Source organism: Leopardus geoffroyi, chromosome C1 (assembly GCF_018350155.1).
Source record: "Leopardus geoffroyi isolate Oge1 chromosome C1, O.geoffroyi_Oge1_pat1.0, whole genome shotgun sequence".
In the NCBI taxonomy this organism is placed as follows: domain Eukaryota; kingdom Metazoa; phylum Chordata; class Mammalia; order Carnivora; family Felidae; genus Leopardus; species Leopardus geoffroyi.
In genome coordinates, this window is record NC_059328.1 from 193,674,513 (window position 1) to 193,698,007 (window position 23,495).

At 42.7% G+C, this 23,495-nt stretch overlaps 1 protein-coding gene across 8 annotated transcripts in view; it reads right to left on the reverse strand.

The window, feature by feature from the left end:
- Nucleotides 1-23,495, reverse strand: part of PLEKHM3 (pleckstrin homology domain containing M3) — a 199,280-nt gene that overhangs the window by 58,451 nt on the left and 117,334 nt on the right. For 7 of the 8 annotated variants that reach the window (XM_045480986.1, XM_045480977.1, XM_045480978.1 and 4 more), the window contains one exon: nucleotides 21,928-21,991. In XM_045480986.1, the coding sequence (XP_045336942.1) occupies nucleotides 21,928-21,991 (64 nt within the window). Of the gene's footprint in view, nucleotides 1-2,472; nucleotides 2,570-21,927; nucleotides 21,992-23,495 lie in introns of all 8 variants that reach the window. The other variant, XM_045480983.1, reaches the window with a different exon arrangement.

A 23,495-nucleotide genomic window follows, 5' to 3' on the forward strand; every position in this document is an offset into this window, starting at 1 on the left:
ATAAAATCAAGATAACACAACTGCTGGAACACCCTGAGCCTGCCACGAACTCTGTTCCAAAAAAAAAAAAAAAAAGATTAGCAGATGTTAGGGGTTCAAGTCGCACCAAAATAAGTCATTGCTTAATTTAACCTCAAGGACAGAAAGCGAGCGGAAGGGAATAATTTTCTCATTATGTGATTAAATGTCATTTAATGCCATGTCCATCTCTTGTACCAACCAGTTGCATTTTGGTAGAAATTCCATGAAATCAGAGATGTCCTTGTATAGTAATGAAAAGCACCGGCTAAGTTGGTCTTCCTGAGTTTGAATTTTGATACTTTTCCATGTCCTAGCTGGTGACTTTGGGCAAATTATTTTTACCTGCTCTGCCTAAGGTTTTCATCCAAGAAATGGGCGTAATAATAAAACCCACTGCACGGGCTGGTTGTGAGGATGGAATGATAGATACACGCAAATCTCTTAGAAATGTAAATAGCACATTAAGAGCTCAAAAATGTTGTTCTTCTTAAACCACACTTTGAGGAATGCCAAATTAGGATACTGAAGGCTTATATTAAGCTGTATCAGGCACAAAGTAATATAGTAACGTATTTCTGGAAAGAACAGCTAGGAAATAAGAACGACCATTCTTTTACTAATTTGAGTAAAAATGAATAACTTAGTGCACATGCATCTACGGCAATTTATTGTTTGTTTGGTTTGTTTCCTTCCATGCCCAATTTTCTTGGCTAAGAGCAAGGTTGAAGGATATATTTTTGCCTTTGAGGCATACCACACAATGCCTTTGACACAAAAAGGTCACACCATACAGAAGGGCTTTTGGGATCTTAACTGTAAATCGCTACTGAGGTAAACAAGGCCATCCAAATATATTAAGCTTTTAATTATGAAATCAATGTCCCCTCTATTTAGAGTAAACAATAGAATTAACAGGATTTAACCCTCACAGTGGCTACACGTTATGATTTAATTCATATTGTGAAATATAGTAAGGACAGACTTACTCACCACTACTATCATCAAATAAATAAGCTAACATCAAAAAGGAGTCATTCTGGGGGGCTCCTGAGATGGATTAGTTGGTCCTGAACAAGAAAGACATATATTAACATAAGCTAAGCTGTTGCCTTTCATGTGTTTCATCCCTTTTGTCCCTGGAACTATATTTAGTACAGAGAGAACAACAGCACTGCCAGGGCAGTCAAGTAGAAAGAGAGGGTATTAATTTAGTAGATCTTGCTCAAGGTTAGGTAGGGCAAGAGATAGCGGGCAAATACATGTTTAGTTTGTTAAACTACAAGATAAGGTCACTTGGAAATTTATAGCAAACTCTAGACCCTACTCTGGGTTTACCTTGATGGTGGCCTCATTCAGAAGGATCTGGATTTCAAAAATATCCATCTTCTTTAGTCCCTGTCCATTTTCCAGGGGAGGAACTGTTTCTTCTGTCTCTATAGCATGCTTCTTGGTAACATCGTTATTGCCTCTTCTTCCTCTCCACTCAGCTTTGGCTGTTTCTTCTTCCAGTGTTCCAAGTTGAACACTTCTGCTTTTCTTTTTTGCTGTCATGATCCCCCCATTTGTAACTTGCCTCCCTGTTCTCTACAGACCTCTTTTTTTTTTCAACGTTTATTTATTTTTGGGACAGAGAGAGACAGAGCATGAACGGGGGAGGGGCAGAGAGAGAGGGAGACACAGAATCGGAAACAGGCTCCAGTCTCTGAGCCATCAGCCCAGAGCCCGATGCGGGGCTCGAACTCACGGACCGCGAGATCGTGACCTGGCTGAAGTCGGACGCTTAACCGACTGCGCCACCCAGGCGCCCCACTAGACTTCTCTTCTGATCAGGCCAAGTCCTCATCCTTATTTGTTTTGCTTTTTCAGGAAGGTCGCTCAGTTTTTCTATTGAATTCTGCATCAAATATTAACCATTTTTTAAAAATGTTATCTGTCCTTTCCCACTTCTTCCCTCACTGTCAAGAACATTTAAAAAAAAAATTCCTTCACTGTACTTTTATTATGTTTGTAAGCAATAGAATATTCCAGATGCTGGAAGTGGAATTAGGCCGCATCTTTTCATTTCTCTTTGCACCTTTCCCTAGGACCTATTTCTTTTAGAGAGCTTAGCTTGAATACTTTAGGAGACCACAAAGAGCACAATAAACTCAGATGCAATACAGTAAATTCCTTTTCCCCTTCCTTTGAGTTTGCATCTGGTCTGTGTATCTAGTCAAAGAGAGTCCTCAGCTTTGGAGCTCATTAAACGTTAGTAACTACTAGCAGTGGCTCTAGCTTTTAGTGAGTTCTACACCCTATCTATAAATGGTCCCTATGCTCTGGGGAAAATGAACACTTTTGGATCTATCCGATTATTTTACAATGATCTGAATGGGTCGTTTATGAAAATATACTAGTGTCCTGGAAATGTCACTTCACCACTAAAATAAGGACCAAAATATCCATACATACACATGCAGAGTCTGCATTCTGCCAGGTGGTGTTCCAAGTGCTGGGGATACTGGTGAACAGCTCCGGCAAGGCCCGGTTCTTTAGGAGCAATGACTTCCTGTGAGTATTTAAAGGCCCAGGAAAATGATCGTAATCATACTGGTCAAGGAAACCAGGTTAAAACCATCTTATTAAAGAGGAGTGGATCAATTTGTTGGTGGATGTGCCACTATGTTAACAAAAGCTCCACCTCCCTGAACTAGGATACACATTTAAGAGTGGGCAGGTTTAAAAAAAAAAAAAAAAAAATCCTAACCCAACCCAAAAGATAATGGGAATCATCTGTTCTGTTCTCATGTGCAAACCTATAATTTATGGAAAGATGGGAAAGAGAAAGTCCCTGAGGAGACCTAGCCAAGTTCTGTGGTGAAAATTCAACTGTACTCAAAGCTCAGACTGGAAGAGGTGGGGGTGGAGAGGAGCAAGAAGCCACAGTAAAAATAACATGTCTTGAGGCAGCCAGCTCCCTCTCTTCTCCCAGCTTCCAATGCCATTCCTGGGCCAAGCTGCCTTCCTCCCTTGCTTCTGCCACCCCAGCCCTTCCCCATTCACAGGTTATTAATTTTTCCTCTGTGTTTTTCATTCATATTTGAAGAATTCCAAATTAGCTGTAGTACTCATGATTCTGTCACAAGGTCATGTCAGCAGTATAAATTGTACGGCATCCTAGGAAGCAGGTAGTTAACAGCATGTGAGAATGTACATTAATGAAATAAAATGGAGTTACCAGGAATTTTCAAATTACGGAAAAGAGGCCATTTCCTTAAACGCATGACTGTGTATAACACATATCTGTGCATACTTACGTATAATTTATGACTAGAATATGCTAGAAGACCTGATAATAGAAAAGGCTATCATTCTTAAATGCAGTGTTACTGGCAATATCGCCCCACCAAACTCTGATTTTTGAGTTTTAGCTCTATATCATGATGGCTATGTATTGTATTTTTAAACACTTTTTTAAATTTTTTGAGAGAGAATGTGTGTAAACAGGGGGGAGGGATAGAGGGAGAGAGGGAAGGGGAGAGAGAGAATCTTAAGCAGGCTCCATGCCTAGCATGGAGCTCAATGCGGGGTTTGATCCCGTGGCCCTGGGATCATGATCTGAGCCACAATCAAGAGTTGGACACTCAACCGACTAAGCCACCTAGGCGCCCCAGTCAACTACTATTTTAAATGTATTTTTAAAAATGCCAGTATCAGTGATTTCTGCTAAGCCATTTGAAAAACCATTTTCTATTACGCTTAATTTGCTTACATACTTCAATAAAAGTTCAGTGTGTGTGTGTGTGCGTGTGTGTATCTATATCTATATCTTTATTGGTTCCCTTATTAGCCATATAAGGTAAATTATTATCTATGTCAGAGATGGAGAAACTGGGGTCATCTAAACTAGAAAAGATTGGCAGTAGTGGTAGAAAGAGGATGTGAAATATATGTCAGATTGTCCAGGTAGGGAATCCCCTTTGTAACATTTCAGAGTTTCTAATATTAAAGTGTTCTTGCTATTCATGGACAGCTTCAACTGTTAGAATAAAAAAGAGAAAGCACCTGTAGTCACGGGGTGCATGATAAAAGCCTTATTATGGTGTTGTAAATCAACTGAACTTCATGTATTTATAACACAATCTCATCATCTTGTGAGGTAGGTACTTTAATAATCCCCATTTTACAAATAAGGAAACTGAGGCATAATATGTTTAAGTAATCCGCTCAAGATCACACAGCAGGTAAGGGGTACAGCTAAGATGTAAACCCAAGCTGTCTGGCTCCAGGCTCCATGCCCTCAACCATTATGCTCCACTGCCTTTCAGAGGGCATGCTATAGCTGAACTATAGTGGTTACTGAAAATCAGTTGTCTGAACTCAGGACTAAATAGTCCTAAAGAAAAAAGAAAACACAAAAAGATTAATGTTGGTGAGATCTTCAGGTCACAAATGCTCACTTATGCAATATCGTGGCTCGAATTAACATACAGTCCCTTTTGAGCTCAGTCTCATACTTGTCTTCCTCTTCCTGTAATTCATTCATTCATTCACTCCATATTTATTGGGCATTTCCTCTTGCCCAGGTATTGTTCTTAGTAGTGGAGTGCAGGATGGATAAAGACTTGCATTCAAGGTTGAATTTTCCACGTATAGGTCATTTTTATTTTTGTTTTTTTAAAGTAGGCTCCATGCCCAATATGGTGCTTGAACTCATGACCCTCAGATCAAGAGTAGCATGCTCTACCTACTGAGCCAGTATTTTTAAAGACTCTTACAAGCAGGCCTAAGAACGAACTCCGGTAACGTTTTATGTGGGGAATGCATAGCATAGTCTTGGCAAGAATCCTAAAACTGCACCGTCTCTGTTCCCAGTCGGAAATTGGGTAGGCACCTCCAGATCCTGGGTAGAGGGACTGCTCGTTTCCTCCTAAATGCATCTCCTTCCCACTCGGAGGACCCCGTCAGCATACTGCCCATCTAGAATGAGCATCTTGTCTTACACATTTTAAATTCACCACATCACAAAACATGGTACCTAGCACTTCACAAATACTTAGAAGGTCATGAAATAGAGTCCATACATAAGTCAAGGAGTGCTTTCCTAAGGTGCTCCTAATCTTTTTGTTTTTTTTAAAGAAGCTACATATTCTTTTTAGTGTGGTAAATATACATTACATTTACCATTTTAACCATTTTTAGGTATATCTCATAATCCCTTTTGATTGGTTACACTTCACTGACTACTTTTCAGAATACTGTAGCTTCTCCTCCACTGTTAACCACTTCACGGGCAATAAAGTCACGATTCAGACAAGAAATTGGTTTTCCTAACTAGCACGGCTGGCCCCATTAGCCTCTTAGGAAGAATGGCTTCTTGCCCAGATAGAGATAACTTCAGTCCTCATGGTGCCCCTTCCATCCCCACCCTTGATGTGTCCAGAAGCTAGCTCCGAGGCCTGAAGTTTCTTGGCCTTCCTCATCCTAAGCAGCTGAATCAACTTGTCTCTCCACCCCTTTCATTATCCCATTCTGTCCACCCTATCAGTGGGGTGGAGACTCCTAGCTTCTAAGTGTGCTGAAGAAAACCCCAAAGGCAAGAAACGAGAATAACTTGCTCCTGCTAACAAAACAAACCAGAATACACAGTAGGGGCCAAGACCTCACAGTAGCCGAGTTCCAAATCTTTCCTTATCCCAAGGAGACAGACTGCCTGCCTCTCTATTCTAAGCTCAGGCAATGTGGCTTAAGCAAAGTCATAGAGGAATTCAAGCCTCAAGATCCATTTTCAGCTTCTCCCAGATCCCCATGTGTCTTTTTATCCTTACCCCATCTTGCCCAGCCAAACGTGAAAGCCTGTGTAAAGACCATTGCATGTCTCACTTTGAAAGGACTTGAATGCCCTTATGAACTAGCTCCTGGCTGAAATCTTTGGTCCCATGGAGACAGAGAAAGCAGCAGCCAGTTGGAAAACAAAACAAACAAACAACGAAAAAAAAAGCGTTGTTATCTTTACGTCAAATTAAACTCAGATCTGCTTAATATCTTGGCCAACTTATGCCACAACTATTTTGGCCCTTTCCGCCACCCCAAAGCCTTCTGTGGCCAAAATGTACCATTGTGCTGCTGTTTGACACTGTGTGCCAGCAGGCTTCTGTGCCAAAGCCAAGTAACACCCTTCCTTCTTTGGGTTGTGGGGTAGCAGGGGAGGGTTTCTAATTCCTTTTGTGACCACTGACTAAGAGCTGAGTGGTCAACAATTTGGTAAATTATATACACACCTAAAATGTCAGCTGCATCAGATTTTTGTCCTCTATTCTTCCAGTAGCTGAAGGGAACCTTTAGGCTGAAGGCAATTCTAGAAGAGTTGGGTTTTCTAACCACATTCTGTGGGAGGGATGCTAGCAGAACTCCAGGCACGCCGGATCCTGAGCAGCAAAGACTCATCTTTGATAAGTATATATGCCAATGATTCAAACCAATGGCAAGTGATGAGAATTAAAAGTAGCCAGTTATGAACACACACACACTCGTGCACGTGCGCGCGCACACACACACACACACACACACACACACGGGGAGGGAGGGAGGGAGAGAGAGAGAGAGAGAGAGAGAGAAGCTCTACCACAAAAGTCCTTTTTGGAAGCAGACTAGCTATAAATATATAAACACACACTGACACAGGTCAGCCTTAGTGATGACTATAGAATATGCTAAGTCCAAAATTTCAAAAAACAAAAGCAAATTCACAGTATCATAAGTCCATATGTAATTAGCCTGCTTTCCCATTTGTGCTATAATATACTCTGTGGGTTATCCAGTTCTTTGCTCTGGAAGTTTGCTGTTTTTGACAACTGGTCACTGGGTTGGACAGAATGAAAATATTTTGGCCACCACAGTAGTGGTTAAAACTGTAGCAACTTTAGGGGCTATGGACTATTTGGGGGAACCTGGGCAGGACTGGGCCTAAGCACTATGACCACAGCATCTACGCAGCGTCTCCCAGGCACTGGATTTTTGCATATGTGGTGCTGGTACTCTGAGGCTGTGATGGGAACATTTATGTAGTTCTGTTCTCCTCATTGCCTTCTATTCTTTCCTTCTACCCAGTGATAAGACTTCGTGGAGCTTCAGCAATGGTAGGGCGTGGCCTTGCTGCCAGGTAGATCTTGGTATCAGGATGCCTCTAGAAATAAAGAAATGTTAGTGCTGGTGGCAAATAGTAAACGTAGTGGTTCAGAGTGTGTGCCCACTGGAGAAGGGAATCCTTCAACTGCAGGGGTAATCAAGCAGCTGGTCGTATTTGTTATTCTTGGATTTGATAAGTCTGAAACATTTCATATAAAACGGAAACGAGAAGGTATGTACTAGAACAGGACAGCCTGGGTTTGAATCCCAGCTCCTCTACTTCAGCTAAATGACTTTGGGCAAGAGATGAGTAATAACAGTACCTACCTCAGTGGGCTGCTGGGATTAAATGAGGTAATCTACATGGATTTAGAACAGGGTCTGGCCTCAAGTAAGCACTCTATAATAAAAGTCACATTTTTTTAAACATGTAATAAAAAACAGCTATGATTAATCTAATTATTTAGTACAATGTTCTCATTTTACAAAGACTAAGTGCCGGAGGTATTATGTTACTTGGTAAAGGATGAACTATTGTTGTCCTGGGTTGTAGGTTTTCTGAATGTCTCTCTCCTCCCTCCTTGACTGAGTGCTATGAAATGGGAGGACTTTGCCTTCGGTGAGAGTGCGCCTTAACAACTTTGGGGAAAAAGCAAGCAGCCTGAGAATCCTGGCCCTTTCTAGCTCCTTCTGTCTGTCAGATGATCCCCTGCCCTGCCCCCAGAGGGCAACAGACAGAAAAAAGAGAAAAAGATGAAACTCCAATCGGTAGTTTTACTACCTGTGATTACCTAGACTTTCTCTCTGCACCCTTGACCTCTGCTCCAGCCAAGAATCCATTCAACAACCTCCTTCCCTGAATTCCCTTTTTCTTCAGGTCTAAGCCTTCCCTTATGATGCCCCATTCTTTCATTGTCCTTCATGCACACCGGAGCTGCAAGGGGCTCTCTGCTTTTAGCTCTGACACAAACTCCAACTCCTAGTTCACCAGATAACCTATCGAAGCTGCCCATTTAGGAGCAAACTCACTAGCTGGCATATTCTGCACATTTTTACTGGCCAACTTTTGTGTGCTGGGGACTATTCTAGCCGCCACTAGATTGTAAGGTATTAAGAAGGTAATTTGCTTTTAAGGGCTGTATAAAATCAGTATATTTAACTTGTTTTTGTAAGCTGTCCTTCAGATTAAGTTTGTGAAAAAGATTAAAACTGCTGTTTAAGGACAAAAAGTGAAAACATCAGTTGATCTTTGGCAAATGGAATCTTGACATTTGTCCCTTGATTGAAGGAGCAGCTATCTGGCTTTCACTCCATGTTCCTTGCTATGCTCAGAGCCTTGCTAGTTTATGAAAACTGGCAAGAAAATCCCAGAAAGTAGATAGAGACATGTAGAGTAGCTACATGCAAGAATTTAATCACTTCTTAAGGATCATGGAACCAGGGTTCCTAGAGCTGGGAGAGGGGCTGTAAAAATTGTTTAACTCTGCCTTTTCACTTCACAAATAAGGTAACTTAGGATTCTAGATATAAAGTAGTGAAGAGTCCGAGATTCTCCTCCTGGGTACGAATACTGTAAACAGCCAAAGCTTGAGGAAAAAACTCATACAAGTTGGATGTACTGTGTGAAACTGTCATTTAAAGATGCCATGTATCTTTAACACAAGGGTTAAACAGGGTTGAGCATAATCCCTTCGGCGGTTAAAAATCCATTTAAGGGGCACCTGGGTGGCTCAGTCGGTTAAGCATCAGACTTTGGCTCAGGTCATGATCTCATGGTTTGGGAGTTCAAGCCCCACGTTGGGCTCTGTGCTGATAGCTTGGAGCCTGGACCCTGCTTCAGATTCTGTGTCTCCTTCTCTCTGCCCCTCCCCTACTTGTGCTCTGTCTCTCTCTCTCTCTCTTTCTCTCTCTCTCTCAAAAAATAAACATTAAAAAAAAATTTTTTTTAATCCATTAAAAAAAAAAAACACCTCTGTTTTTGTAAAGCCATAAGAAGTGATAGGGATGGGGATATTTTCCGAGGTTATAAGCTGTGTTTCCACTCCTAAGATTTAACGGAACACATGTATTCAGGGAGATGCGTGGAAGTTAAACACAATTCAACATCAGTTAATCCTAAGAGTATAGGCCCTTCAGTACAGGTCCCTTCCACCTGCACATTAAAGGAAGCTAGAAAGCCAATTACCCTCACAGCAGGGCCTCTCCCCTCCTGCAAAGGAAGAATGTACTGCAAATTCTACGGGTGCTTTACAAGCTGGTAAAACTATAATTGCAGGTGGGAAGGAAACATGGGTCCTTTTTATTTCTGCCAAAAGTTCAGTCTGGTAAGCTCCTCCCTTCTACAGCTACAGAAACAGTGTGGACTCAGTATTTTTTAAGCGTGCGCGCGCACACACACACACACACACACAGACACACACACAGCACATTCTAGGATTGTACAAAATTTAAAGAATGCTTTTTGTTAAAATTGAAGAGATTATCTGTGCACAACACCGCCCCCCCCCCCCGCCCCCACCCACCACCAAAAGGGCACTCATTCTTCAAAGAGACAAGTACTGAAGGTGCATACCGTTTTGGGGAAGCCAAAACTCAGCTTCTGGTTCAAGTGTTGAAGGCCTCCTAGCAAGACCAAAGAAAGATGATGAAGCTAGGAGGCTAGTATGTGCTTCTGACTTGTTCTATCTAGCATGGCCCTCTGGGGAGTTCTTACTGCCTGGGCAGGAAGGGGGTGAGGGTGGGAGGCCTCGAAGTGCAGTTCCTCTGGGGAGGTCTGGTCTAGGACCACCCTAGAGGCAGGAGGAAGCCCACCCAGGGTTTCTCTTCCCTATCAAGGTGCTGGTCCGTGCAGTGACCGCAGTGCGGCTATGGTAGGATCCAGTGGCCGAGAGCCCCATGCAGAATCTGAGGGCCCAAATAGGTAGAACAAACATTACTTCTGCAGTGGCGGTTGCCATCGGTATCCACAGATGCAGTGTCTTGCCACTGAAGAAAGCTACAGGGAGCCATTTAGGGAAGGCCCACCTCTCCTAGCAACACTAACCCCAGTACTTGGGCCACCAGTGAAGCTTGTAGCTCCTAGGCTCTGCGTGTCAAGCAGCATTGTAGGTTCACTCCTCTGAGCCTCACAGCAACTTTTGGGGAAGGTACCATTATTATCCCCGGCTTCAGAGATGAAGCTTTTTTTGAGTTATTAAGACAAGTGATTAGTTCAAGGTCACCTAGTGAGTCTGGAGTGAGCTGGCATTCGAATATGGGCAGCCGGGCTCCAAGGCTCCAGTATATGATCCTGTTCCATCCAGCCCTTCTGCAATACCCAACACCAGGTATCCTTTGGAGACCTTTGCTCCAGGCAGAAACTTCATCCTATGTTGGCCTCACACTGGCCTGCTGGTCTCTGAAAAGCTCCCGACAGCCATGGTAATTTTGATTTCCATTTAATTTTTCCACCTCACGAAGCAGTGCCAGAGAGGGGGAATCTGGTGATAGTTTTTGAATATGATTCATTAACCAACAGCTCGAGGAAACGGAGGGCTTCCTTGCTGCCACCTGACCTTTGTCTTCGGCCTTCCTAATGTTTGCACTGCTGCCCTGACCTCCCAAAGTGACCTGGACTAGCTGGCCTGTTTCCTCGTGTGTTCCTACTTCCAGAGCCCAGCTGTCGGCCTGTGCTAGTGTGTCAATTAGTATCTCGAGGGTTCAGGGTGGGGTCTGCAGCCTTTTGAGGAGCATAATCTAACACCAACCTCCAAATTCCTTCTCATAATTGAGCATTCATTAGTTCTGAAGGAACAAAAGCGAGCATTCTCTATTATAAAGCAGAGGTCAAAACCAGTGGCTGTGTTTTGTTTGGCCTGCAGAGTGTTTAAATATAAAGAAATTTCACATAAAAATGCGGATTTCCGGCTTCTCTTGGAAAACGGGAAGAGATGACAGCTCTGGAGCTACTGAGTAACAGCTGTCCCCTTCAGAGGAGGATGTACTCTGGCTCCTCGTCATGACCTGAAGCGTCTACTTGGGCCTGCGTCAGGCACAGATGCCATGCCACTTGCCTGGCCCCTGCGGAAGCCGGAGTCAACATAACCCTGTGCTAAAGCCCCATTTCTCTTATTTCTCTCCTTTAAATGCAGAATGGAATGGTTAGGCTGCCCCTCCGATGTGCTTGGCATACCAGTACAGAACTGGGAGAGAATGTTCTGAGAGGGCAGGCGCTGTGCCTTCTCTATCCTGTCCCCAGCACTTGGCACAGAAGTGCTTGGTACCTAATATGACATTTATCACTTGTTTCTTGTATGGATAGATAAATGAATGACTGGCTCTTGGGAGAGAAGTGAATTTCTGACTGACAAGAAACCTGTTCAACAGCTAACAGAGGTCTGGGCTTATTAATGCTTCAGTAGCTTCCTGAATGACTGATGCTGCTCCTTCTACCTTTCCTTGATTTCTTGGGCTATAAAGATCTTCCCTGCTGTCACACATGACTTTAATCTTGTTTAAAATTCCAGGAGCAAATGTGTTGATGGTTCACTAGGGCTTGGCCAGAAATTTCAAAACAAATAATGAGAAAAGCTGCCCCAGTCAGCTAACTTTTCCTCAGAAGGATGGGTGCGGTATTCTTGAAAAGCACCGCGTTCCAAACGTAGATGGAACTGCAGCTCACCATCACGTGCAGCCAGTGGTGTCATCAAAAACACAAATGCTAATGCTGTCTTGTGAGTCTGCTATCCTCCCTCGTTCCATCCCTGGAGCAACATCCAGTGAATGGACTTGGTGAAAAGGCTAGAAACCTCCTTAGCCTTCAATACCTCACTAGACAGCCTTCTCAAGATCCCTCTGGCCCCTTGAAGACCAACTACAAATGTGGCAGAGTGGCTGGCATGAGGCATCAAGGGGTGAAATCCTGCTGGATGTCATTAGGTTGAACACAGTCATGGGCAGCCTCTACCAGAAGTTCTTGACACAAAGACAGAGTACAGAGTACAGGAGTTTGACAGTAATCAGTAAGACTCAGTAGTCCTTTCCTGAGAAAATGCGCTCTCAACTTCAAGGCCAGCATAACTCTGGGCATGTAGTTATGAGTATATGCTTAATTAACATCTAAATGAATGAATGAATGAATGAATGAATGAATAGGTGTGCAGCCAAGGGTTTGGTGACTGAGAACTGGGCTCCTGCTTCAGGAGCACAGGTGGGATAGAAAAATTATGAACTCCATGCTCTCTGTAGCTCTAGCTTGGAGACTCAGATTTTTTATCACATTCATTCCTAAGGAAAGTCAAGTGATCCCATCATACATGTTCCGTGAACGTGTGTTGGGACAATTTTTCAAAATAATCCTGAAGCATGCAGACAGAACATTCCTCAGAAATGTCAAATGTCAGTAATAAAACCTTTTTCCTGTTTGCCTCCCCGATAGAAACACTGTAGAATAGGTCACTGATGGCTTTGATGCTACCAAGGCCTGAAAGTTCTCCTCCCATTTCCCTCCGTCTGGCTTCAGCCTGGACCCTCACATTTCACCTCAGAGCTTCCTAGAGGCTGTGATCTAACAGCTGAGTTACTGGTGTTCCAGTGACTACTGTTGCAAAACAAAATACCCCAAACCTAGTGGTGTAAGGCCATCATTTTATTCTCAGAATCTGTGAGTCAGAATCTCAGGCAGGAAATGGTGGAGATGGCTTTTCTCCGCTCCATGATATCTGTTGCCTCTGCTGAGAAGAGTTGAAAGCTAGAGGCCGGAATCCTTTGAAAGTATCTTTACTCACATGCCTAGTGGCTGATGACGGCTGTCCGCCAGGACTCAGTGGGGCTGTCAGCTAGAATGACTACATGTGGCCTCTCTTTGCGGTCTCTGTGCATGAGCTGGTTTGGGCTTCCTTACAACATGGTGGCTGCTTCCAAGAGTGTGAGATTACTCAGGGGGCTGCCTGCTTAACACGTACACTCCTATGGTACAGCAGAGAGAACACTGGACAAGGAGGCAGGAAAGTTTGGTTTCAGTCTTGGTTCGGTCACTTAGCAGAAGCTGCGTAGCTCTGGCAAGCCAGCTAGTTTATCTACGTCTGCATTCTTGCCCGTGAAATGGACATGAGACAAGGCAGAGCTGCCGACCTCACAGGTTGTTTTGGAAAGAATGCTTTTTAAACGGGAAAAAAGACATTCAAAATACATACGTAAAAGAAGTATACAGATAAGATAGGCTGCTATTATAGGATATGATGGGTTTAAAACATGTTTATGGGACGCCTGGGTGGCTCAGTCGGTTAAGTGTCCAACTTTGTCTCAGGTCATGGTCTCACGGTTTGTGGGTTTGAGCCCCGCATCAGGCCCTGTGCTGACAGCTCGGAGCCTGGAGCCTGCTTCGGGTTCTGTGTCTCCCTCGCTCTCTGCCCCTCCCCTGCTCGTGCTCGGTCTGTCTGTCTGTCTGTCTCTCTCAAAACTGTAAGCTCTCTGGTTGTGGCAGTGCACTTCTCCTCGGGTGTGGGCCCAACTTAGTGACTTATGTCAAACAAATAGAATATGGCAGAAGTGACGGCTATCTGACTCGAGAGGCAAAGACCCACAAAGAGTAGCCTCTGCTGGCTTTCACTCGCTCAGATCCTCCACAAGGCAGCATGCGGCAGGGCCCACGTGAGGAGGGGCAGAGGGCTCCCATCGATGGCCAGCACCAACTTTCGGCTGCTGTGGAAGTAACCCACCTTGGAAGCAGATGCCCCGGCCCCAGTCAGGGCTTCTTCCAATGACTGTGGCCCCAAATGACACCTGGGCTGAAGCTTCTGAACAGCCTGAACCCAAAATGCCCAACTAGACTGCTCCCACATTCCTGCCCCGCAGAGACCTGGGAGACAAGGGTTTACTTCTGTTTTAGTTACTGAGTTTTGGGGTAATCTGTTAAACAGAAATAGGTAACTCGTGCACGGAACTAGGCCCCACTGAGCAACTGCCACTGTGACAGTTATCTGACCACGTGACAGATTAGTTTTGATGGCAGTTCATTCTTGCCTGTTCCTAGCGACTAACAACATTTGTGTGTGAAGCGGCAAGCTGAGGGCCAGGCAGGGAGGGTCTGATTCCACCAATGGTAAGATCGACACTAACCTTACTCTGTCTATATCTTTAAGTAAAGTGTTTTTGAAAGCAGGCCTTTGCCTAGTCAGTGATATAACTGCTTTTTAATGTTTATTTTTGAGAGAGAGCATGCACGTGCAAGCAGGGGAGGGGTGGAGAGAGAGAAAGACTCTCAAGCAGGGTCCTCACTGTTAGCACAGAGCCTGATGCAGGGCTCGAGTGCATGAGCCATGAGATCATGACCTGAGCCAAAATCAAGAGTCGGACACTCAACCGACTAAGCCATCCTGGTGCCCCATAACTGCTTTTTTATAAATGGGAAACAACAATAATACAACCCCCAAATCAACAACAACAACAAAATCCCAGCTGGTTGGAAGCCATAGTAGAAGCAGAGCCAGGAAACTAGATTCCAGGAAAGTGATCTCCATCAGCCCTGACTGAGCACCACCTACCTCTGTGGCTGCGACCTCCCCTATGATCATGCTGTTTATACTTCCAGGGCTCACATTTGACTTCTGGAATCCTTATCTCAACTGAGTTCTTTCTCAGCTGGAGACTGAGGCTCTCTATCCAGCACTTACAACACATGGTCCTCTTTCTGGCCTGGTTGCCCAAGAAGGGCAATACTTTGCCCTTAGCTAACCACATTTTCTGCCACAGCCCACCTTCCCCAATCCTTTACTGTGTCTCTGGACCAGGTGCATGGATGTAGTCGGGTGTGGGGCCTGGGTCTGCAGACAGACAAAGTGTTCTCCGAGCAAAGAAAGACTAACTGGCTGGCATAAAGAACAATCTGTATCACTACCTTGTTAATCACCTGCTTTAGCTCAGCTAACTGGCCCCATCACCAAAACACCAAAAAAAAAACGGTAGTCAAGATCAACAAAACTCCAGAGATTTAAGGCCTCTGCCAAGGAGTCAGCAGACCCAGCTTCCAGCACAGGCACTTAGCAGTGGTCGTCACTCCCCCCTCCCCCAAGATCTGAAACCCCCTGGAAGACTGAATTTGAGGCCTGGACTATTCAGCACCTACTCAAGATACACCTCTCCTGAGAAACAGTGAGTTTTCCATTTGCTCTGATGTCAACCTGTGAATGCTTCAAAGAATGACATTCAATTCTTCCCTGTACCCCTTGCACACTTTTAAAAAGCCTGCTTATTTAAAAGGCATGATGTGTGCCCTCCCCTCCCCCAAGTAACTTACGGTCTTTTCTAGCTCACTGAGTAGAACAACGGTGGCTAAAGTAGCTAAGGAAGATTTAGTGATGTTTTCCTGGAGGCCCCACTCCTATCTTGCCCCAGATCACCTCAGAAGCTTCTGAGGGCAGTGGTGGCTGCAGCGGACACAGGCCCTGGCCAGGGAACAACACAGGCAAGCTGTCACACTTTGTTTTTCTGCTTGTTAAGTCCGAACGCTCCTAATTAGTTACCCTGCCCGCTAATGCCTGGGTGGACAATGGTCCGGGGATCAGGGGTGCTGAGAGGCTGTGAATACAATTCCTCAGGCTGCTGAGGCTTGGAGACTGGTGACTCGGTTGTGGGCACCGAGGCGCTGTGCTCCTGTGGACTGTGGATTCAAAGATGTCAGCCTCGTGTGAAGAAAGGTCATCACCTGTTGCTTCTTCGGTGAAAGGGCAGCTGTGCTGGGTGCCCACTTAGGCTCGGCCTTTGTCTGCTGACAAACAGTGCCCACAGAGAATAACTTTCTCTGATTGTTTGCTTGGTGGGGCAGGGCCGTGCAAGATCACTCACACACTTCCTCAAAGAGGAATTCAGCAAAGCATGTTTTTAAAAAGTGGCCTCAAAATGTCTTAAACATTGCCTTTTAGGGGCTGCACTCACTAGCTAGGAAAGAGTAGATAATCTTCACGGTAGGACCCAATTCTGACAAATGTTTAGGTCACAGAGATGACAATTCCTAAGTCGTATGGGTACGGGGCAAAAAAGTTAACTGAAAAGTCAGCAAGCTGTCTAGGAATGTTTACTGTGCAGAAAGTTTGCAACAGTAAACAACGTGCCATTATCCCAATAAAAAAAGGTGTAGATTCTTACTTGGTTTTAGAATTCTGTACATTGCTGTTTTATAGAGCAGCATTAGAGTTTGGTTTAGGGGCTAAAACTAGTTTGCTTTTCTTTGGGGACAGAGTGTGCTAATAAGTTTGGGGATAGTGAATGTATCCATCCATCCGTCCATCTATTGATACATCAAATATTTACATGCCTAGTTGCTTAACGTAAGTGTTTACTGCTTTAGCATAAAGCAAGCAGTTCAGACCATTCTAAGCAACTCTAGAAAGGTAGTATGCATTTGATTTACTCCTCTCTCTTTTCATGGCTCTTAAGTGCTATGGGCCCTCCCCTCTGGCATCCTTCCCACTTTACATCTTGTTAGTAAGTACTCCAAATTCCAGACTGTTCCATCTTTTTTGCATCATCATCTCTGTTGAAGTATATCTCCTCTTGAATATCACCCTGTGCTTTCAACTTATTAACAAGACAAAAGAATTTGTGACAAAATAATTTATTCTTCTCGGGTAGTATTTTGTATTAACTGGAATCTAAATTGCCTTAACTTGAAGGTAAGGTCTAGTTTGAAATTGAGGGCTGGGGGAAGGTGGATGACGGGGAAATCAGCTCCTCAGATTGTCCCACAACAGCGGGGTGCATGTTGCGGGGTAGGTGGTGGGCAGTGGAGGGAGTCGATGGGAGGGGCTACTTTAACCAACTGCCTCACCCATGGGATCCTCCAGTATCCTTTCTCATGAATCATGTACAAATAGAATCATTCAATGCTTAGCTTACATATGCCCCAAAGGTGAGTAACACCAGAAGAGTTGGTCATTAATATACATTTTTAGGTTTTGTCACAAGAGCACAGGTAGCTAAAATTTAGAAGTTAAATCTGACCTTTCCTTTCAGCAAACAGAAGGAACTTGAGAAGAATTCTCCTATCCCTTACACAGTCTGAGGAATGAGCTATTAAACCAGGGTTCTGATTTGTTCCTTAAGAGCAACAATAATCTCTTGAATGTTAACTTACATATACTAATGTATTCTATTGGTAAAATGTGGAATTTTCCTATCAGCAATGTAAGTAAGAAGACGGTCTGTCACGTACTTTACAGGGAAAGGGGAGAGCTACTGCAGAAAGCTAATGCATTGAGAGTTATGGTATTGTTCCTGCTGATTCCTTGGGGCTTATCTTTTCATCATATCCCTATCTTAATTTAGCCTTTCCATGGATTTGTGAAAATGCTGGACAGACAGAAAATAACAAGACACAAATTATTTTCTACTTCCCCCTCTTGAAGTATCAAAGCAGGAGAAAGCTTTTAAAAAGCAGTGCCTCAGTTTCCCCCATTCAAAACATGCCTCAGTACTTGTTCATTCATTGATATATGCTTAGTCCTTGTCTGCCAAATCCTTTATAAGGAACTGCTCTGTCATTTAAAAAACAAAGCAAACACTGCAATCACACCTCCTGAAAGAAAGCTTCTGCTTATGATTCTATTTGGATCAGTCAGTGAAGCATCTGACTCTTGACTTCAGCTCAGGTCATGATCTCATGGTTGCTGGGATCAAGCCCCGTGTTGGGCTCTGTGCTGACAGTGTGGAGGCTGCTTGAGATTCTCTGTCTCTCTCTCTCTCTCTCTCTCTCTCTCCTCCACCGGTCACATGCATGCATACCTGCTCTCCCTCCCCCTCTCTCAAAATAAACATTAAAAAAAATCAACAATATATTATGTTAGACTTATATTCAAAGAACATGGATTGAATAAGTTTCTCCAACAGTATCTACTATCCTGGAGAGAGATTCACCTGAAATTCTAGACTTAAGAAATGATGGGCTCCAGTCAGTGCCCCTCTGAGTTCCTAGGATTTGGAGAGCCTCCGCCCCTGTCTTTTGCTGTCCTTGGACCTGCTACAAGGCAGGAGGAGTACTTGGTCCCATCTTCTGTGTTGCACGTTATAATGCTGCCAACTGATTATAGCCATGTAATGACTGTGTTGTTCAACTACTACCTTTATGAGGTGCTAGTAAAACCCAGTGAGCAACTTAATCACTGGTGAAATAAACAGACAACTGGGGACTCGGTACCAGCATGAGCTATAACCTTTGCTGATAATTGGCACTCATTGGCCAGCAAGCAGGCAACTACAGCTCCCAGAACAAGTGCAGGGAGCCCCTTCCGCTAAGCAGGGTCGGTCTGTGCGGTTCGTCTCCTCACACCCAAGCGTACAGATGTAAAGAAGAATGTGTGTAAAGGAGGCCACTAAGTTTAGATAATGAGAAGCGGGGAGCAATTGGTCTTGAATGTAACATCAGACGCATTCAGGTAGCTTGAAATCTCCAGCCACGTTGTTGAACTGAGTCTGTCTCCTCAACTTTGGGATTGTTACTTATATAAATGAAAACAGAGATATGAGAAGGAAGCAAATTTTTTGATACCAGAATTCTTCCAGCACCTTTATCTTAGGTATTACTAGTGTTTTGTCCACTTGTTATTTTAAGATTATAGACGCTTAAATCGTAAGTCCCCTTTACCATGTTTCTTAAATTCTTACCTTGTTTGATTTTTGGTGATGTCCACAGCATCACCAAATTCTTACCTTGTTTGATTTTTGGTGATGTCCACACCATCACCAAATTCTTACCTTGTTTGATTTTTGGTTGATGTTCACATTTTGTTTTTTAAATAAAAGCTAATGGGAAAAATCGAATTCACTGAGGAGCAATCTGTGGAGAGCAGTCTATGCCTTTGGGAAGGATATTTATGTTATTGTCATTCGAGGTGTCTAACTCTTCAGTTACTTCCTGTAGCGTACCTTCTACCCCCTGCAAAATTTATAAACTGAAGTTCATTTTTCTGTAGTTATTTGATGTGCTAGATCTGCTTTTATAGAAACCTTTATTTTAGGAGTGCAGAGGGAAATGAAATGGGGGGGAAATAACTTTAAAACTCCTAAAGCTGACATGAAACGGGATGACCGTGCAGCCACACACAGGACAGAAGGGGACAGGACAGCACAGGGACGGCAGCTCCATCAGTTAGGCTGGACTGCCTGCTGTCACTCACACTCTGTCACAGACCAATAGTGCATTTTTTTTCTCCTCTTGTGCTCCCTTCTCTTACGTATTTGCAAGAACAGTCCGGATTCAGAAAACATGCCTGAAACTGAGAAACTAAGAGAAAATGGGGTGGAGGTGCCCTTCAGTACTGATAGCCTAGATGTGGACAGATCAAAAACTAAATTCAATTTAAACCACCTCAGGCAGAAAAAGTAATTGAATTAAACTTCCTCTAAATATGATAAGTCTGAGGATCTTAAAACCAGGCACAAAGAACCAGGTTAGAGTGAGCTGTTGTGTATTAAATGGATGCACAGAGCTCTAGCCATCCCCCAACCTGGGGAGTTTGATGAGCTGCTGATTGCTTCTGTCGCTTTACTACTGAGGCTGAAAACCGATTAAGCTGCTTATGGGGCTCCAGGGGCTAATGGTCCAGCCCACCAGGAATACTGCTGTCACTGACTTAAGTGAGCTGCGTGGCATATGTGGTTTGATTATACAAGGGGGCGGTGCAGGGGGAGTCTGCAAGGCATAGGGAAGCTTTAAATAGCAGGCTTTATCGTGCCAAATGGATACACTACTCTGATACCCCAAAATGAATATGGAATTGCTCTGATTCCTTCTCTTCATCTGGTAACCATTTTTGAAAGGCTTCCTCAGGGGTGCCTGGGTGGCTCAGTCAGTTAAGCCTCCGACTCTTGATTTCAGCTTAGGTCTTGAGATCGAGCCCCACGTCAGGCTCTGCACTGAGAGTGGGGCTTGCTTGGGATTCTCTCTCCCTCTCTCTCTCTGCCCCTTCCCTGCCTGCATGGGCATGCTCTCTCTCTCTCTCTCTCTCTCTCTCTCTCTCTCTCTCTTTCTCAAAATAAGCTTTAAAAAAAAAAGGCTTCCTCAAAAACTACTCACTTTGGAACCCACCCATTCTATTTTAAACCACCCTTACAAGACTATGTCCATGCCTTTAAACATACTTCTCAAATGGGTTCTCAGATACTATGATCAAGTGAAGTTCTAGAAAATAGGTAAGTGTGTAATAGATATTTTAATCAATTCGTCTCCTTGAACACCACTGGGCAATTGTAATATACCTTTTCCCACCCCAGCCAGCAGATCATTGCCGCTCGATTAGGTAGTAGAGGGTATACAGGACTGAAGAATAGAACAAGCTGATATGTGCAAATAGGTTAAACTTGATGTACACATGGAAATTGAAACACTCCTATTCTCTCAGATCGTTCCAACTAAATGCTCTAAAACTACTACTACCATTTAAAATAACTTTCCTCCCTCAGACTGTACAAAGAAAACACCAAAGTTTGAAGTTAAAAAAACAAAACAAAACACTTTAAAGTCTTGTAAAATGACTGAAGGATTTGAACAGTTTTTAAGCGGACCTTATTTCTGTGGGCGAAACCAGCAGAGACAACGATGATAAACAAAAGAACAGAATCAGAACAATTTGAGATGCTTAGGAAGTTGTCACAATTATCTTTTTAATTGACTCTTGAAAGAATAGATAGATATATGGACAGCTTTTAGCGTCTAAAAGCTTCTTAGGCAGTGAGTTGTTGATTTAAATGATTAACCAAGCTTAACATATTCAGGACTTTGGGCTGAACAGAAAAAATATTGGTTTTCATCTTGGTTGCTAACCTGGTCAATCATTAAAAGGACGAGCACTAATAAAAGTTTTAAAAGATGATTTTGACTCTTATATGATTTCTTATGTTTTATTAAACTTTAAGGTCCTCCCTTAAGTGACTTAAGCACAAGTCAAAGAGTTTCATACAGTCATTGCCTTTCAGATGTTCTTTCTTTGTATAATTTTTTATTGAGATATAATTCACATACCATAAACTTCGCTCTTCCAAAGTGGGTTTTAGTACATTCACAAAGTTGTGCAACCATCACCATTATCATTCCAGAACACCTTGGTCAGCCTCAAAGGAAATCCCCAGGCCATCACCAGTCATTCCCTTGCTCTCCCCAGGTGCTGATAACCACTCATCTGTCCACTTTCTGTCTGTGGATTTGCCTATTTTGGACATTTCATTTAAACAGAATCATACGCATATATTCTTTTCTGTCTCGCTCTTTTCAGCATGATGTTTTCAAGATTCACCTATGTTGTAGCATGTATGTTGCTCCTTTTCATGGCCAAATAATATTCCATTATGTGGATATATAGCATTTTGTTTATCTGTTCACCAGCTGATGAACACTGGGTTACTTCTATTCTTTGGTATTATGAATAATGCTGCTCTGAACATTGGTATACAAGTTTTACATGGACATAAGTTTTCAATTCTCTTGGGTATATTCTAGGAGTGGAACTAACTGCTGGTTCATATTGTAACTTGGTTTAACTTTTTGAGAGACCACCAAACTGTCTCCCAAAGTGGCTGTACCAACCAGTTCACATTCCCACCAACAATGTATGAGAGCTCTGGTCTCTACATATCCTTGCCAACATTTCTTATTGTCCTGTAATATTTTTTTATAGTAAATTTTTTTTTCTCATTCTGAGTAGAAACTGATTATCAGGGCTTATGAAGAAACTACCCCAATGATGGCAGAATTCAGTACCTATACCATAATCAACAAAGACACTTTCCCAATGAGAAAAGAGCAATGAAATGGCCCTTCTGAGTGCTTACCTGCTGCAGATCAGCGAGGGAATACAGGTGGATCTGTTGAAGGAGGTATTCTCTGGGGAAAATTCTGAAAACAAGGACAGAAAGACAAATGAACTGTGTTGACTGCCACAAAACACACTTTTCCTGGTAAGTTTCAAAGTCTCATTCAAGATCCCTTTCCTCTACCTTCTTCCCTTTGCACCAACACTCCTCCTCCCAGCAGACTCTGAGGAAACTGTAACAATACCCACCCTTTTTCTTTCTAACAGATACTAAGATGGAAGTAAAAGTTTAGTCTTTGATTTCTTTTTTTTTTTTTAATTCCTTAATGAGTTTATTTCAGGACAAAAAGAAGTAATGCTCTGTTTTTTTTTTTTAATTGGAATGTAGCTGACATACAATATTCTCTTAGTTTCAGGTATTTAACAAAGTGATTGAATAGTTATATACATTATGAAGTGATCATCGTGATAAATCTAACTACCATCTATCACCATACAAAGTTGTTATGTATTAGTAACTACATTTCCTGTGGTGTACATTGCACCACTGTGTCTTATTTTATAACTAGAAGTTTGTACCTTTTAATCCCCTTCCCATCTATCATCTTTTACCCCACCCCCTCCCCTCTGACAACCACCATATTATTCCCTGTGTCTTTGAGTCTGTTTCTGTTTTGTGTGCTTTTTTTTAGTTTCCACATATAAGTGAAATCATACAGCATTGGTCTTTCTCTGTCCTATTTCACTTAGCATTATAGCTTCTAAGTCCATCCATGTTTTTGCAAATGGGTAAGTTTCATTCTTTTTCATGGCTGGGTAATATTCCATTGTATGTATATATTACCTCCTCTTAATCCATTCATCTACTGATGGACATTTAGGTTGCTTCCCTATCTTGGCTGTTAAAAATAATATTGCAATGAATGTAAGAGTGCATATTCTTTTCAAATTTTTTCTGTGGATAAATACCCGGAAGTGGAATTGCTGGATCATATATTTTAGTTTTAGTTTTAATTTTTTGAGGAACCTCCATACTGTTTTCCATGGTGACTGCAGCAAATTACATTCCTATCAATAGTACACAAAAGTTCCCTTTTCTCAATATCTTCACCAACATATGTTACTTGTCTTTTTTATCCTAGCCATTCTGACAGATGTGAGGTGATGTCTCATGGTGGTCTTGATTTACATTTCCCTGATGATTAGTGATGTTGAGCATCTTTTCATGTGTCTGTTGGCCATCTGTATGTCGTCTTTGGAGAAATGTCTTCAGATTCTTTGCCTATTTTTTAATTGATTTGTTTTTATGATATTGAATTGTGAGTTCTTTATATATTTTGGATATTAATCCCTTATCAGTTATGTAATTTGCATATCTCTTTTCCCATTCAGTAGGTTACCTTTTTGTTGATGGTTTTCTTCAGTGTGCAAAAGTTTTTTAGCTTTATGTAGTCCCATTTGATTTTTTTGTTTGTTTTTGCCTTTGCTTTTGTTGCCTTTGCCTGAGGAGACAGATCCAAAAAAAAAAATAATGTTAAGATCAATGTCCAAGAACCTATTACCTATGTTTTCTTCTAGGAGTTTCGT